We start from the raw sequence: 17,017 nt of genomic DNA on the forward strand, positions 1-17,017 counted from the left end.
CTTAAATATACTGATTTGAAATTAAGTCTAGTAAAATATGTATATTTTTTTTTCCAAAAGACTTCCAAGTTGGGGAAAGAGAGAATTCGAAGAAAAATGTAAATGAAAGTGAAAATGGCAATTTTGAGTAAAGTAATTGCTAGATGTATTATTTTGCTAAAATTACTACTTGAAAGGCAACATAGTACAGTGAAAGAGTAGTGAACTAACTAGCTGGATTCCCTGGGTAAATTACTTATTTCATGTGGACTGGTCTAAGTTTCTTCATTTCAGCAAGGGACTACCACTGGATCATTTCTAGAACTCCTCTATGCTCTGTAATTCCATAATTCTATGAATATAAATTGCATGCAGATGCTGAGTCAGATTGGAAAGTCATCATTATAAGGCGTTGGAGATATGTGCACTGGTTGACTCACCTCAAGCAGGCCTCCCACTGCATTACTGCTGAGTAATTAGAACTCTGAATGGCATTATACCTATATCATTTTAAGGGGATTTTAGTAATCTACCCTGCAGCCCACATTCCCACTTAGTCTATAGGTTTGTTACGATTGACTTTATAACCATACAAGAAGGACAGTAATTGATGGTGGTATTTATCTTCTTTGAGCCAAGCGCAAGTGTTCATCTAACATTTAAAGTAGGATCTTTTTAATCTACATATCTAGGATCTGTTCGATAATGTAAACCAAGAGGTATGCATTAAGGAAAACTCTTCCAGTGACTCTGGCTTCCACAATCCAGTCTTATTCTCCATATAAAGATGGTATAGACTTTTTATCCCCCAATATTTGGCAAGATCCTTGCTTCTTTAAAGCATTGGCACTCACAGAATATTTCATAGACTAAACTCTTCAGTTGCTTCACAGAAACATCTCATACCCTGTCTCCTCACAGCAACACAGGCACAGCCATGGAAACAGCGGATGTTTTCAACTGCTTTGCCCCTTATCCTCCCACCTGAATTACAATACTAATAACAAAAATCTATCAGTGTCAAAGCCTCGCATTATTTTTCTTGAATGTTTGAGTCATAGAATTTATCACACTCATTTTACAGTTGCAAATCTATTCTTCAACAGCTCCAAGATACAGACAGTAGTTAAATTAAGATTCCCCAACGTTCACATATATTTTTGGTTATGCTACCTGTAATGTTTTTTGAGGCTTCAGAAAATCAAGAACTCCTTCACACTCTGGGAAAACCTTTATGGAAATACAAAGCTGTTTTAGTGAAAGAAGAAAAAGCTAATGGGATATTTTAGCACCAAAATGTCAAGCTTTCCTCTTTTTTTTTTTTTCTGTTTGTTAGCTAGGATTAGCCCCCTGTTTTCACGTCACTGTTCTATTTTCATTGCCAGCAGGTTGGCAAATAGGTATGTGTCTCTAATAAAGTAAACATTTCCCCCTGAAATTATGAAGTTATAATTCATCCCCTGTCTTCAGGCAGCACTTTTAATATGAAAACAAAGAGCTATTCTGATGATATTTCACTGTTGTGCTGCCCTCCTTTGCTCTTTGTAATTGCCTCTTTCTTCTGTTCATTAAAATATATTTACAGTTATATTAAGTTTACATGAAAATACTAGACACAGCATGAAGCAGTTTTCATTATGTAGTCATTTTAATTTTAAAGTTTTTTTTTCCCCACACATATTCCAGTCTTTTGTGTCTCATTCCAAATTAGCAGCCCACACCGCTAATGTGTCTAGTTAATTATATGCATGTGCATTTAAATTGCATACATTGATGTGAACCTTTTAATATACTGTGGGGTGGTCCCTTTACAGTTAGAGTGGGCCTGGTGCTCAATTCCAAATTAACATACCTCTCGAGGATGCAAACAAGGACCAGCTGATGGAAAAGCTGCTGGCCCTTGTGAAGAAGGCAGCAGTACCTGTCAGATGTAACCCTCAAACCTTCTTTCCCAGGCCCTTAGAGGAGGAGACAATTAAGTGTATCTAGGGACCAACAGAAAGTAATAGCACCAAGACTGGAGCAAAGCGTAGCAATGGCATGATTTGTTGGACTCCACTGGTGTTTGCAGACTTCACTCAAAGCATAGCAGCTCTAAGCTCTCCAGATTTGTTGGCTACACGTGAGCCATAGGTGAGTAGATGTGCCTTTTAGGGTCAGTAAGGAAATGAGGTGCTGTAAACTGGGTAATTTGGACATCAAACATCTATTACAGCTCCTTGCTAAAAAATGGTAAATTTCTAAAGATCTTAGAAATACTGCATTTGTCTATTCTATGAATACCTTTCTTTATTCTGTTTTTATTCTCAGTTTTTAAAAATAATGCATGGCTGGCTATGGAGAGTATTTCAGGCTTTGAAAATCATGATGTTTTGTTCATACAAGTTGTTTGACATTTGGGGTAGTTCAGGAGCACCACTTTTTGTAATGCAAGTTTGTACAGGCTTGTGCACTTTTATCTGCTGAGCACAGGACTTAGGGTTTAAAGCAATTTATGACTGCAAACTGCAAGATTATGTGCTCACAATATTGGGTGATTAAAGCGAATGGGCTTCTCATGTATCCTGCCTTGTACTTAGGCATCATCTTCTATACATAACTAAAGTCATTATGTTTAGTCTTAGCAATTAATATTTGATTTAAAAACTATTTCTAATGATGCTTATGACCAAGTACTTTTTACAAATCAAAGATGGCTTCTACAGGGTTGTTTGATCTTTTTTGAAAAGAAGAATCCCAGCTGGTTAAATGAGGCTGTTTCCAGCTGTTCTAACTTGGAATCCTTCTCAAGCTAAAGCAGTAGTGCTTTACCATCCTATGAGGCTTCAGCTTCAGTCCCTTTCAACTGCTTCTATTTATTAACCACCTGCTGTGTCTTTTTAAATGCCACTGTCTCCACAGGGTTACAGATGCTGATGTGGTGAAGGAGAAAAGTAGCTAAAACATACAAATATATATATCGAGAGAGAGAGAGAGAGAGAGAGAGAGAGAGAGAGAGAGGAAGAGAGAGAGAGGAGCCAGTATGTGAGACACCCTGCTTGGTTACTCATTTAAATGACTGTTTTTTTTAGGGTGCTAGTACTTTCCAGATACATCTACAGTTTTGTTGCCTCCCTCATGATGCTAATGATTCTTTGGTTGAGAGTGGCATTCGCATACACTGCCTTTATGCACCCTCTCCATATCCTAGCTATGTGTCATCCGTGCACAGTGTATGTTCTGCAGTCTCTTCTTTGTTTCTTCTGCTGTAAAGAAACTTGTAAAGCTAAACGTACATAACATCCTCATCAGTATAAATAAAAATAACAATCTCCAAAAACTGCGCTGTTCCTCATTCTAAGCCATGAGGACACAAAGTGTGTCTTTGAGTGTAGTAGCAAATTTTAGACATAAATTTCTACTAGGCTAAAATTAATTGTATCCATTTTCTTTTTCAATTGGAATGTAATAGATTCATATGATAGCACATATCAGGGTAGCATAAGGGATCTTTGTTTATATAAAATACACTTGGTACTTATTCTTACTTCTAGTTACCAGTGAACCTATTCCTTGGCTAATTTGTAGGTGCCTGGATTAGAGGTGTTGATAGGAGTTCCTTAGCAACTGACCAGTTCTTAGTAGACTAGTGTAAACTTTCATAATATACAATGGCATGATTATAACCATTTGGACAGTTTCAACAGAAACAAAAATTACATAACTTTGAATATGGTTCTTTCTTGGCAAGACGAAGCATAGTGCTATAACACCTAGTTTAGAGCCAGTAGTAATAAACATTGGTCAAATTATTTAACCTGTGTTCGTCTGTTTCCTTATCTGTAAAATGAGACTACTAATCCCACCCGATTGGGTCATCATGAAGTATAAGTAAAGGAATGTAAATAATGTGTTTGGCGCAGTGCCTGGCTCGTAGAGGTCCTTAATAAATGGTAGTTGTTATCCTCATTTGTTTATTAATATTTATTAACCATTCACTATGTGCCAAGTACTTTGTTAGGCACTGAAAGTTTGGTGTGAACAAAACAAACCCACCCTCTTTTTTTATGGAACTTATGGCTTCTTTAATCTTGCTGGGAAGGTGGGAGTGTGGGTATTGTGGGGCTATTTATCAGGCCACTTTAAATCACCACTTTTATTTAGCTTTTCCATTAAGTATCCTTCTAATTACTGTGTTATTAGCAATACCTGTTGCCTACCCATTGCACTGATATTCACATAGGATTTGTCTGAATTGGGAAATAATTGTCTATGGGTTTATAGAGCAGTTAATGAAATTTGAATATCTGATTATTCAGGATGCAGTTTTGAATGATAAAGACATTCCACATGTGCCGTTGATTATATATTGTGTTTCTTAAAGAAACATTCTAACTTTGGATTAGTTTTTCAGTGGCCCTGATATTTAATTTATTAAAATTGGAATTTAAGGCTATATAGACTTAACTTGAAGGCATGACAATTTTATTTAAAAAAAATTTTTTTTAGACAAAGAAGAAATGACTTGTCAGATCTGATCTTCCCTGAGTAACCTTGGATTTTAAATAGCCTTTAACTGATACAACTAGAGAGTACTTTAACAGTCAATCATGCTTTATTTGGATAATTCGAAATGACAGGTTAGCATTTTTCAGTGCTTGGCATAGCCTGAAAATATTCATGCCATCTGAATGGTTTCCCCATGGATTAGAGGTGAAAAGGTTCTAAAGCAACGGTCCAGGAATCCAGAATAGTTTTCTTTTCAAAAGTTAATTCTCATCATTTTCACTATGACTACTAAGAAACCACAAGGGAACTGTGTGAATCTTTTCACAATTAATAGGCTTAATCTGGAGGAGCCTTTAGGAGAAGCTGCTAGATTTATAAGAATAAGACACCCAATTGATGAAGCCTGAAATTACAACAGCCATTGATCAAGGGTTACATTGCCGCCTAGCCTGAAGACTTTTCTTATTAATAAGAATAGTAAAAATCCTCTCTATTTTTACAGTACTCTTTGAAAAGCCAAAATACACAATACTGTCTTTATCCTGGTGGTCATCTTATGTGGAGAAAATATGATGTTATTTTTCACTTAAAAGGGAAAATGGAAATCTGAAAATGAAAAGATTGCAGGGATTTTAATTAAATGTTTTTTGCCACCCGTTTGCCATTGTATTATCTGTTCTAGAACCCATTTCTCTTGGCTTTCTTATTTTGCCTCTTTACCTAGTCCTCTCACATAGGAAGTTTTAGGATTAGTTTGAATATCCCAGTGCCTTCCAGTGAGTCATTCTTTATTCAGTCTTGAGTTTAATAAATTTCTTAAAAATTATAAAACAGGACTTAAAAGAATCAAGGTTTGCTTTTGGAGCTCTACGTTTACCAGAGCTCAGAAGAAAATGAAATGTATGGAGCACCTGGGTGGCTCAGTCATTTGAGGGTCCGACTTCAGCTCAGGTGGTTTGTGAGTTCTAGCCCTGCATCTGGCTGTCTGCTGTCAGCAGGGAGCCTGTTTTGGATCCTCTGATCCTGTCTCTGCCCCTCCCCCACTCATGCTCTGTCTCTCAAAAGTAAATATTAAAAAAAGAAAGAAAGAAAATGTAAAATCATTGTCTTCTTGTGAATAAGTGAGGACAACTTATTTTATCTAGAATTTTGTTTTAGAATTGTGTACATACATTGCAGCTTAGTTCAGACATGAGAGTAGTGTAGTCATCGAAGCTTATCTTCATAGAATATAATTTTCTGCCCATACATCAATCTCATGAATTGAGACAGAAGGGAGTGTGACAGGCAGAGCTTTGAATCAGGGCTTGAATACGTGACCTTTGGAAGTTAAACTCTCTGAGCTTAATCAGCTGTAAAGCATAACCTCTTTGTATTCTTCTTGTGAAAGCTGATTTCTATAAAACACCAGGCAAGTAATAATTCAGATTTATCATTATTTAATGTTTTAGTTAAAACTTTTTAAGTAAATTAAAAAAAATTATATTTGAAAGTGTACAGTAAAATTAAGGTCAGTTCAGATTTTTTAAGTGTTCATATATGAAAAGTTAAAAACATACTTGGAAGGCAACTTCACCAAACACCTGTTGGATATTGACTCAGTGACAGGCAGGTATGCAGGTGCTGGGCGTTTATGACCTTAAATCACAAAGTATGCACAGGATATTAGTAAGCTGATACTTGATGAACACTATGGTTAACAAGTATAAGTTGGCCTGGATAGGGACCAGAGAAACTTCCTCGAGGAGAAAGCCTAGAGGGAATCTTGAAGGAGAAAGTCAGTACAGGTTTGTCAGGTAGAGATTTGGGGAAAGGGTCTTCCAGGCAAAGGGAATAGTACAGAAGAGAGACTTTACAAACTGGCAAGAACTTAGAGTGCCTGGGTGGCTCACTTGGTTAAGCAGCTGACTTCAGCTCAGGTCATGATCTCACAGCTTGTGGGTTCAAGCCCCGCGTCTGGCTCTGTGTTGACAGCTCGGAGCCTGGAGTCTGTTTCAGATTCTGTCTCTCCCTCTCTCTCCTCCCCTCCCCACTTGTGTCCTGTCTCACTCTCTCTCTCAAAAATAAATACATTTTAAAAAAAAAGAAACTGGCAGAAACTTGGCATGAGTATAAGGGGAATTTTTTTCTGAGATATAAAAGATCCCAGGTAATGAAAAGCCTTAATATGTTGTGCTACAATGTTTGGATTTTATTTTCATGTTATTTGGGAGGAAGCATTTGAAAGATTTTGTGCCAGTGAATGACATAATCGAATATGTACGTTAGAAAAACGTACTAAAGCTGTTTTCTCTGTTATATTTCATTCCGGTTCTCTCTACTCATACACTGAATTGACTTCCATATCAGAAGAAACAATTATCTTGTTTAACCTAAGACTGTCATCACGTTGATGTTAGGCACTTTTGTATATTTATGATCTTCGTTGAAAGCTCTGTAAACTGCCACCCGAGTCTGTAAATTTTAGTAGCTGACAATAGTGAGATATAAAGTTCGTCCCATCTGACAGTCTCATTTCTTAAACTATAATAGCATGAGTCCAAGGAGGAAAATTTTGCTTTTGGGCACTGTCCCATTCCCTATGCCTTTGGTACGGTTGGCACAAGGATGTCACAGACATGTTCCAGTGCACAAGTCTCACAGGATGATAATAGTCCTTCATCATAAATATATTGTTCTTGACAGTGAACACTAAGAAACCACAGGTTGATGTGTTTTACACTGCACACTAACCAGTTTCTTTCTACAGCCTGATTGAGAGAAGCAAAACATTTGTTAAATATAACCTTATGGGGACCTCCTGGTTCCCAGTCCCTCAATCATTTATCCAGATGCATAACAACTGTCTGCACTTACTGCCTTTTCTCCCACCCATTTCTGTCTATAAGCAGGGACATGTCCGTGCCTCTGAGTGTGAAAGTACATTTTACCAGTGATTTTCTTATCTGTGACCTGGGTGTTGTCCCAGTGTCTAGCCTCAGTTCCTAACCTGTTTAGAAAGCTACCACGGTCTGCCTTCATTTCTCTCCCAGCCCATGGGCACTGCCCATTTTCTACCATGTGAGCCAATGTCCTGCCCAAGAAGCTGTCTCTGTCCTTCTCATTGCTAGTCCTGAAACCTTTCAAGTCTGCCCAAACTCCTGACCCTGACCTTGCTTGGTGCCAGTTTCCCAAAACACAAATATGGAAAGGCACTTAAAAATATTACCAAATGGTGTTTTGAACAAATCCAATTCTTAGAACGGAACAAACTAAAAGATACAGTGTAATGGGAAAAAAATGTGTGGCTTGTAATCAGACAGCTTTTCGCTTATGAAATTCTATCTACTGATGTAGATTCCAATGTGCCGGTTACCATAGTGAATGTCTTACCCACATCGCCACCACAGCCCGATCAGAGAAGTTTCCATACAGGAACCAGGCCTGGGAGGGTTTACAGACATGCCCAGTCTGTATGAGGGGGGAGGTTCAACTCCAGATACGTCTTTCTGCCTGGCCTCCTGTCACCACACAACACTGCCTCTCAATAATGAGTCTGTAGATAAAGTGAATGTTTTATTAAATAATGCATTGCCCTGGTATAGTGCTTTGAGGTTTATAAAGTGCTTTTATTTATATCTCATTTGATTTATGGAATAACTGTGAGGTAAGTATAACTAACCCTGTTTGTCCAGAGAGAAAACTGAGGCTCACTAGTTCAAGTGACTTGCGCAACATGAAACAACTTATAAATGGCACAACCAGTATTCATAAACTTAAGAAAAAAGTCACATATATATAACACCAGGAACATCTTAAGTGGGATATACTTGTACTGTTCCCTCTGCTGAGAGTAGGCACTGGGTACTACTGTTTCTTGCCGTGGCCAAAGACATATTGACAATGCTGATCCCCAAAGGGGACATGTGTATGACATTTGGCTTAGTCAGCTTCCAAAGTAACAGTGTTAGCTTTGGTTTATATGCATTCTCTGTGTGATGCTTACGTTCCTACCCAATTTACACAGAATACATTCCACACAGGGACATATCACATAAATTGTATATCATCTTCACAGGATCGTTTCACATCGGGCAACACACAGACAAATCTCCCTTTGTGTTTACTTTTTTTACATGTAAAATTATTGTTTAGTCTTTGTTAAGATCTTAGAGCTGGTATGACTACAATCATGATACAATGACGTATTTTACTGTGTTTCCAAATGCCTTCCCCTTAACCTCTCTGCCCTCCTTGGTGGAGATTTTTTATGCATTTTGCTACTTGAATCTTTATTTATGGCTACTTTTTTTTTCTTCTTCAGGTTTTGTGATGAAGGAACCTGTACAGATAAAGCCAATATTCTATATGCCTGGGCAAGAAATGCTCCCCCTACCAGACTCCCCAAAGGTATATCTGAGGCCTCTTGCATAGTCTTCTTCTATAAAGCTGCTTAATTTCTGACTCCAAAGTACTTTTTATTATATGTTCTTTCCACAGTTGTTGACAGTGTTCCATTTTGCAATTTCACACTAAAAAAATATCTGTATTACCTGCTTTGTATTGAAAAGGTTTCATTTAAGTAGTTGCTCTTTCTCTGCCTCTCTTTGGTATAACTTGCCCAGCACAACAGCTTGGATAGAATTAGAAAATACCCTAGAATACCTCAAGCCACCTTTGGCCTACAGCACATTGGTTCCTGACAGCAGGAGCATTTCAGAAGCCAAGAGAGCTAGGAATTAAATAAATTGCTGTTTCAGCAAACAGATTAAAAAAAAAAATTGTCTTGGAACCTGGGTATTTAATGTAATACCAAACCTCAGCTGGCTTTCTATCTTCACTCTAAATTGCTCATCACTACCAATGTGTGAATGAATTATCAGGCTCTCTTCTATTACCTTGATGTTTCTTAATGTCAAAGGGAATGTGCAGTTCTGTAACAGAATATGTCTGCCATGGTTCAGGGATGGTGTCTTATACACCTGTTTCTCTCTTGCCTCCCTAACTTTGCCAGCTCTAACTGATACCTCTTTTGATTTGCTTCAAATGAGCTTCTGAATCCTCTCCATAGTTTACCAGGCAGCTGCTACCAAACACATTTGCAAACTAATGGGGGCTGGGGGAAGGCTGTTATAGATTTGTTGACATTTTAAAGATCCATTGGTTGAGCAGATAAAAAAAAATTTTTTTCTTCACCTGTAAATATTTTCTCTGTAGATGTTTAAAAAGCTTCCTAGGAAACTCTATTAATAGTAAGACCATTAGGAACCCTTCAGATTCCAAGCACTTATTGACACACTGGACTTTGTAATCTAATTGATAACTGATTTCCTCAATGACCTTTCCACAGATACCTGTTTTCATATGGGAATAAAAGCATTTCCCCTGAGATATTTTTAAGAAGTCTGTTTTCTATATTCAGTCAGAAACTAAAAATGAATGTGAATATATTCAAAACAAAATGAAAATGGGTTTATGTATGTCTGTTATGTACTCAATAATGGCAGAATTTTGTTTCATTCTATTTCTTTCAAAATGAGTAAATTCTTCTCTTAAAGTGTATGTATTTACTCTGGTTCTGAAATGGGAAGTATGGATAGAAACCTATCAGAGCCTGTAGAAGGAATGATAGATTATATTAGAAATTTTCAGTGAATGCCTGGTTCATTTCCTTTTTCATATAACATAATTTCATATGTTATATGCTATTTTATTTCCCTTTGGATTTCATAGATAAGCAACCTGAGATTAGTTCCATTTTAGACTTTCATTTCTAAAATATTAATTTATCATCTTTATAAATCTTTAGGAGTTGGATTCAGAGTCGGAGGAGAGACTGGAAGTAAATACTTTGTACTACAAGTACACTATGGGGATATTAGTGCTTTTAGAGGTAAGTTTTTAAATTTTGGAACTAAGCACAACTTTCAATACTATAAATATATAAAATACATACAAAAACTTAAAATGTATGTACAAACTATTGACCACACTCTCTGCTCACTGGGAAAAAACTGCTTTTGTTTCCTTTAATTTGAGACGATTGAAGCAATGACTTTTATTTTGGAAATGATGCCATCTTATACATTCTACTATTCTGCTATGCTTCTTTCTCTTATGCTGACTTCATGGTTCCTTTGCTTTCCAATGTATTGTCTTATCTGTCCTCTCCTTGCAAGCAGTATCGTCAGAAGAATAGGGACTAGCAATTTATTTCCATTGCTAGAGGCAAGCCACTGAGTGAGTCACCATACTTTGCAGTACCAGGGAGGTTCTCAGACTCTAGGGCTCATGTCAGTGCTTTCTCTGTAATCTACACTTGCCACTTCATGAACTCATCCATCATCCACTGCAGTAATGCACAGACCCCACCCACTCTTCTGACACTGCTGAACACCCCCCTAGACACTCATTGGTCTGCCCATGATTACGATGCACTTCATTTTTTTAATTGAAGTATAATTGACATACAATATCCGATTAGTTTCAGGTGTTCATCACAGTGTTTCAATATTTTTATACATTATGAAACGATCCCCATGATAAGTCTACTTACCATCTGTCACCATACAAAGTCATTACAGTATTATTGACTATATTCCCTATGCTGTACATTAATCCCCATGACTTTATAACTGGAAGTTTGTACTATGTACTTCATTTAAACCCTCCTTTTCTTATTATAGAATCATTAACATGAGGAAGGGGCCCTGTTCCCAAGGCAACAGAGACTGGTACTTGTTATTCCTTCTGCTACATTTAGTCAAACTCCAACTGCCTTCCAGGTTCACACTTCAGTGTTCACGGGAGTGTAAATATTAAGCAGTCTTCTCCTTGGCTTATCAGCTTTTCCACTATGTCTTGCTGACTTAAACATATTGCCCCAAGTTTTCTAATTTAACGTTATATTTCTGCTAACTAACCTGATACATTTTCCTCTCCAGACACATTAGCTTTCTATCCAGTAACTAAGTCTTGAAGTACATGTCCATCTCTGCCTATGAATTATCCTCTGGGGCCTTTGCTGAGAGTGCCTCGTGTGGTGATAGTTTCCATAGATTCCCAGTATTCAGGATGGGGACAGTAAATGCGGTCTTCCTCTGGGAACAAATGTTAGAAAAATTGTATATAATTTTTCAATTAGAACTAACATTGCAGTCAGACATATTATCAATTAAACAACCTCCTGTGGACCAGCCCATGAACCTGCCTTCCAAATGAAACTTGTTTTTCTATTAAAAATATACTTTGAGGTGTAGTATGCAAATAGCTTTCCGTTTTTGGAACAGAACCTAAAACCTTAAGTTGTTAACTGTAGTGTTGATAGAGGATTCTGTTGAAAACAATGAAATAAATGTGTTTGAGCAACAACGACAGAACTTATCTCTTCTAAAAATTGACTGTGTGGGTGTGAGTGGAACAGGCAGATGCCACCACTGCTGACTTTCAAAGCACTGACCTGACAATAATTTTCCCAAGAAGGCAAGGAAGGCTTTCCCTGTTCCCCCAACTAAGGTATCCGGTCATACCTACACACGCTCCCCCACTCCGACTCTCGGTCCCTCTATAGAGCCCTGGACTTCACTTTTCAATCTAATTCCTCTTAGCTTTATAGTACATGCTAACAGATACCACAATGATACCCTAGGCAAGATGGATGATATAGACTAGTTTTTAAGCTATATTACTGTCATAATATATATTAAGTTCTTACTGGTGAGGAATTAATTTTGTTTTATAATTTATATTTAATCTAGGGATAATTTAAGTTTTGATATTTAGGGGTGCCTGGGCGTCCTAGTTGGTTAAGCATCTGACTTTGGCTCAGGTCTTGATCTCACGGTTCGGTTTGCGGGTTTGAGCCCCACATCTCTCTCTGTGCTGACAGCTCGGAGCCTGGAGCCTGCTTTAGATTCCGTGTCTCCCCCTCTCTCTGCCTCTCCCCTGCTTTAACTTTGCCTTTCTCTCAAAAATAAATAAACATTAAATAATAAAAGTTCCAATATTTAATATGTAAATATATAGTTATTCTTTACTATAAGAGACTGATCAGAAATTTTTATACTAATTTTTCATTTTCCACCTTTTTGAGAACAATTTTCCTAAAAGAAGGTACAGATGAGGTATGAGTTAGAAGCATTACTGGTGCTATAATTCATAGGCTTTATTGTAATATAATAAAAATATAAACAACAAATTTCACCATGTAATTTTTTCAGTAGCCTTAGATACAGTTTTGTGCCTTAAGCTATACACGGGTACATGGCTCAGAATAGTAAATAAACACACGGGAAAATATCAAATCTCACTAAAACTAGAGAACATTTTATATTTATTAAATTGGGGGTGTGTGGAGATTAAATTATAAAACCCAGGACTGCCAGGGTTTGGACTAATCTGGTGGTACAGTTTGGGGAGCTTTTTGAATTAGTGCACTGTTTTGGAAAGCAACATTATCATATTAGATACATTTTATATAGAACAGTAAAATCTTGCTCAAGGCTCTTATCCTAAAAAGAGTTGTTGTTTTTAAATGAGCTACCTACCCATGGTTGTTTCTGCTCCATTAACTATTAATATGAAAAACTGGAAAGTTAACAAATGTCCCTAATAATAGGGGACTAGTTAAATAAATGGTATAATAACAAAAATAATAAATCATAAAAATGTATAGAGACCACATAAAACCATAAGTAGGCTTGCATGTTTCCAAGTATTATAAGGAACAAGGAAAAAAAAAGAAAATAGTCAATAAGCATGAAAGACAGGTTTGTGTGATTATTTTTTTTTCTTGAAAGTGTTATAACATTATCTTGAAGTTTTTAAAATTCCACAAGTAGAAGTAATATGTTAAGTCTGTTAATACCTACCAGTTAGCGTGCTGTATTCTCAATCATACCCTTCTGACAAAAAGCATCAGTATAAATCTCCTCTATATGCCTGATTTCCTATAAGGAGTGATTTATACTATATAAAAATTCTATGTTCTGATGACACACTTATATCTAGATATACCTAGAAGTAGAAAATAATTATATCATCTTATCTTCTAGTGATGAAAAATCACATATGTGCACATACACATACACACATATATCGTCGTATTGGTGTTGGTCAGGATTTGAACCTAATGATGTTGAAACTGTTGATGATATTTTTGAGTATAGAAATTATACATCAAAAGCAGACTAACACTACAAGGAAGTTACTGCACCCCTGAAAAACAGGAAAATGTTCAGCTTAAGGGTGTGAGTATTCATCCTTACAGGGAATGTTTTAGACGTCTGAGAAGCCTAGGACTTTTTTTTTCTTTCTTTCTTTTTTTTTTTTAATTTAAATTCAAGTTCGTTAACGTATTGTGTAGCCTTGGCTTCAGGAGTAGAAAGAACCCAGTGATGCATCTCTTACATACAACACCCAGTGCTCATTCCAAAAAGTGCCCTCCTTAATGTCCGCCCATTTAACCCATACCCCCACCCAGCGTTCCTCCAGTAGCCCTCAGTTTGTTCTCTGTATTTAAGGGTCTCTAGAACTTTTCTTTAATAGAAACACCAATAGTGAAGGTAAAATATTTTAAAATTTATTGGAATGTTTTAAAGTATCAGAAGCCAGATGGGTGTGTCTTACACTGTGGTCTCTATTAGTGGGAAAAATTGAGTGTGATTTTAGAGTGAGTTCTGTGGAATTACATGAAATATTTGTTTGGGTTTGGGTCCTTGTTTGTTTTGGAAATTGCACAGAATGTGAAGCTGTTAAAAGCATCATTTAAAAACAGCTATCTTTATTAAATGCCACGTCAATCACAGAGTCAGACCCATGCTGGTGCTGGTATCCTAACCTTCCTGCCCGGAGGAGTTTAGTATATGCCAGCAGGAGGGACAAGCACAAAACTGCATTTACAGACAATTCTAGAAATGTATATCAAGTACTGAGGCTGTGGAGGGGCAGAGCACGCAGGTTTGCTGGGAAAGCAGGAGACAGCGAGAGGAAAAGGCTTCTTAGAAGGTGGAAACAGAGCAAGGATTTGCGTGGTGGTCAGGAGCCCCCAGGTAGGCAGGGGCAGGGGGAAGACATGTTCCAAACAAAGGTGAAAGCATGTGTATAGACACAGGGAAGTGAAAAGCCCATCCATGAGGAGATTTCTGTAATTTGGTGCTCCTGGAGTGTGAAATGTAAAGACAGAAGTGGCAAGAAATGAGAACATTGGTGAAAGGTGAGGGCCAGACCATACAGAGCCTTGTCAGGACTTTATTCTCACAAACACTCAGAGTGCTTGTCAGCCAGACAGTAACCTAGGCTTCAGTCCTAGGCTTGACTGTGGAAAAGCCACTAGCCTTATGAAGAAAGCATTGAGGCTTTAGGAGGCCCAGGTAACCCAGAACTGAGGCTCCGGAAAGCCAGAATGAGTTGTTTTTAAAATATAGACTCACTAATTTTTATAAATTAATATTCCATGGAAAACATAATGTAATATAATTAGAGATGAATGTCCCAGGGAGCCTGGCTGATTCGGTCGGGAGAGCATGAAATTCTTGATGTTGGGGTTGTGAGTTCGAGCCCCATGATGAATGTGGAGATTACTTAAAAATTAAAAAACAACAACAACAAAAAGAAACGAATATCCCGCATAAGCAATAGCATTCAGGGGTTAGGTGTTTAGACTCTAAGACCAGATGGCCTGGCAATGGCACTTGCTTGTTTTGTTACCCTCACAAACTTTCTAAGCCTCTCTGCCCCCTCATCTATAAAATGGGATCATAATGGTTTATAGAAAGGTACCTGGTAAGTGCTCAATAAATATTAGCTAGTATCATTATAGTCCCTATAAAAGGCTTCAAAGTGACAATAAATTGCCCTAAATGCAACCTTTTGTCGTAGTTGCCTATAATATAAAGGGTGTGTTGGTTACTTTTCAGGGGTGTTATAATGTCTTGTTGTATTTAGACACAGAACTAAGCTACTAGAAGTTTCCTGGTTATGCTGTTTCCTGTTCTCCACAGCATTTGTTGTTATTCATAGTTCATTTATAAGAAGATAAACTACAAGACAGTCCCTGCCCTCAAGGGAATTAGAATAATAGGAAATAGAGATTCCTCCTCTTTTTTCTTTCTTGACAAGTTTTTTTCAGTAATATCTTGTTCCAAGAAGAAAATTATCCTGAGATTGCTGTAGAAATTTGGCACATTTCTTCTGGATGCTTTGGCCTAGGGGAATCTTAAGAAACTGGTCTCTCCAGAGTTATCGGCATTAGCTTGCTAGTTTCCAGCAGTAACTCATTTCTCAAATTGGAAAACTTGCTCACTCACTAACTGAAGTTGGAATGGATATCCTTAAAATGGAGATAAGAACCTCTGCCCGAGTGCAGAAGTTCTGACTATCTTTGTGTGGCAGAATTTCCAAACTGTCTTGCTTTCCAACTACTTACTGTCCCTTCAGCTCTTGTTGCTGATAGGAAAACTATCAAGGATACAGAGCCCTTTCCACAGCCTCCCCCCAAACACACATACATATCTAGGGCTTGCTTTTACCCCTTCATCACAGCTCTCAAAATCCACATACATTTTAGCATGTTCTTTGGAATATAGCTAAAAGATTCATTTTCCTTTAGAGGGGTGTTTAATACTTACACTCTAAATGAGATGATTGAAACCTGAGGTACCTGTTTTCAACTCTCTTTTCTGTGAGCTCTCAGAAATTTAGTCTCCAAATTTCTGGGGTTATAAGTAAAATCAGATCATAAAATTCCAGTTAGAATCCTTAAAGAAGAAATCATTTTTAATAGCCAAGTTTTTTAGAAAGCCAAGGTTTTAGCTCTGTAAGTATTATAATTATAAAATATTTTAGACAGAAATCTTTCCCAAATATATTACATGTCTTTTCAAATTAAAATAGGTGGTAGATGTTAAATGTCTATAGTTGTGTCCAACACAGCTGTTCGTTTCCTTCCCTATCCCCATCCCTCTTTTCTTTGTAATTTTGGGATATCGTTCTAAACGTCAACGACTGCACAATGATTTCCCTCAAAATTGAATATATGGAGTTTTTCTGTGTTATTGGGCTTGTTGCCTCCTTCTATCTGCTTTTCTATATTTTCTGTGTGTTCCTCTTTGTCAAGCTACCACTTCAACTCATTTTAATTCCCACAGAGCACTGCGTGGAAGTAAAGATGAGTAGGCTCAAAAATCTGCCTTCATGTAGGTCACCATCCAATGGCAAAAAATAAAACAATAGCTATAATCACATGAGTCAGTACACAGTCCTCGCAGGTGGTGAGAGAGGGGATTGATAAGCAGGTAAGACCATACCCAGTTTAGAAAGAGATTGATATTTTTAAAGAGTTTTTTAAATGTTCATTTATTTTGAGGGGAGGGGGGAGGGGCAGAGAGCGAGGGAGACACAGAATCCAAAGCAGGCTCCAGGCTCTGAGCTGTCAGCACAGAACCCGACGCGGGGCTTGAACTCAAATTGTGAGATCATGACCTGAGCCAAAGTCAGACGCTTAACCGACTGAGCCACCCAGGTACCCCAGAGATTGATTTCTTATAGACATTGTGCTCCCTTGTTCTAAATT

At 37.4% G+C, this 17,017-nt stretch overlaps 1 protein-coding gene across 13 annotated transcripts in view; it reads left to right on the plus strand.

Annotated features, from left to right (window-relative positions):
• PAM (peptidylglycine alpha-amidating monooxygenase) overlaps positions 1-17,017 on the plus strand; it is a 274,684-nt gene that overhangs the window by 172,415 nt on the left and 85,252 nt on the right. For all 13 annotated transcript variants that reach the window (XM_042990810.1, XM_042990811.1, XM_007074957.2 and 10 more), the window contains 2 exons: positions 8,771-8,856; positions 10,256-10,339. In XM_042990810.1, coding sequence (XP_042846744.1) covers positions 8,771-8,856; positions 10,256-10,339 — 170 coding nt within the window. The remainder of the gene's footprint in view (positions 1-8,770; positions 8,857-10,255; positions 10,340-17,017) is intronic.

The sequence above is a fragment of the Panthera tigris genome, chromosome A1, assembly GCF_018350195.1.
Source record: "Panthera tigris isolate Pti1 chromosome A1, P.tigris_Pti1_mat1.1, whole genome shotgun sequence".
NCBI lineage: Eukaryota > Metazoa > Chordata > Mammalia > Carnivora > Felidae > Panthera > Panthera tigris.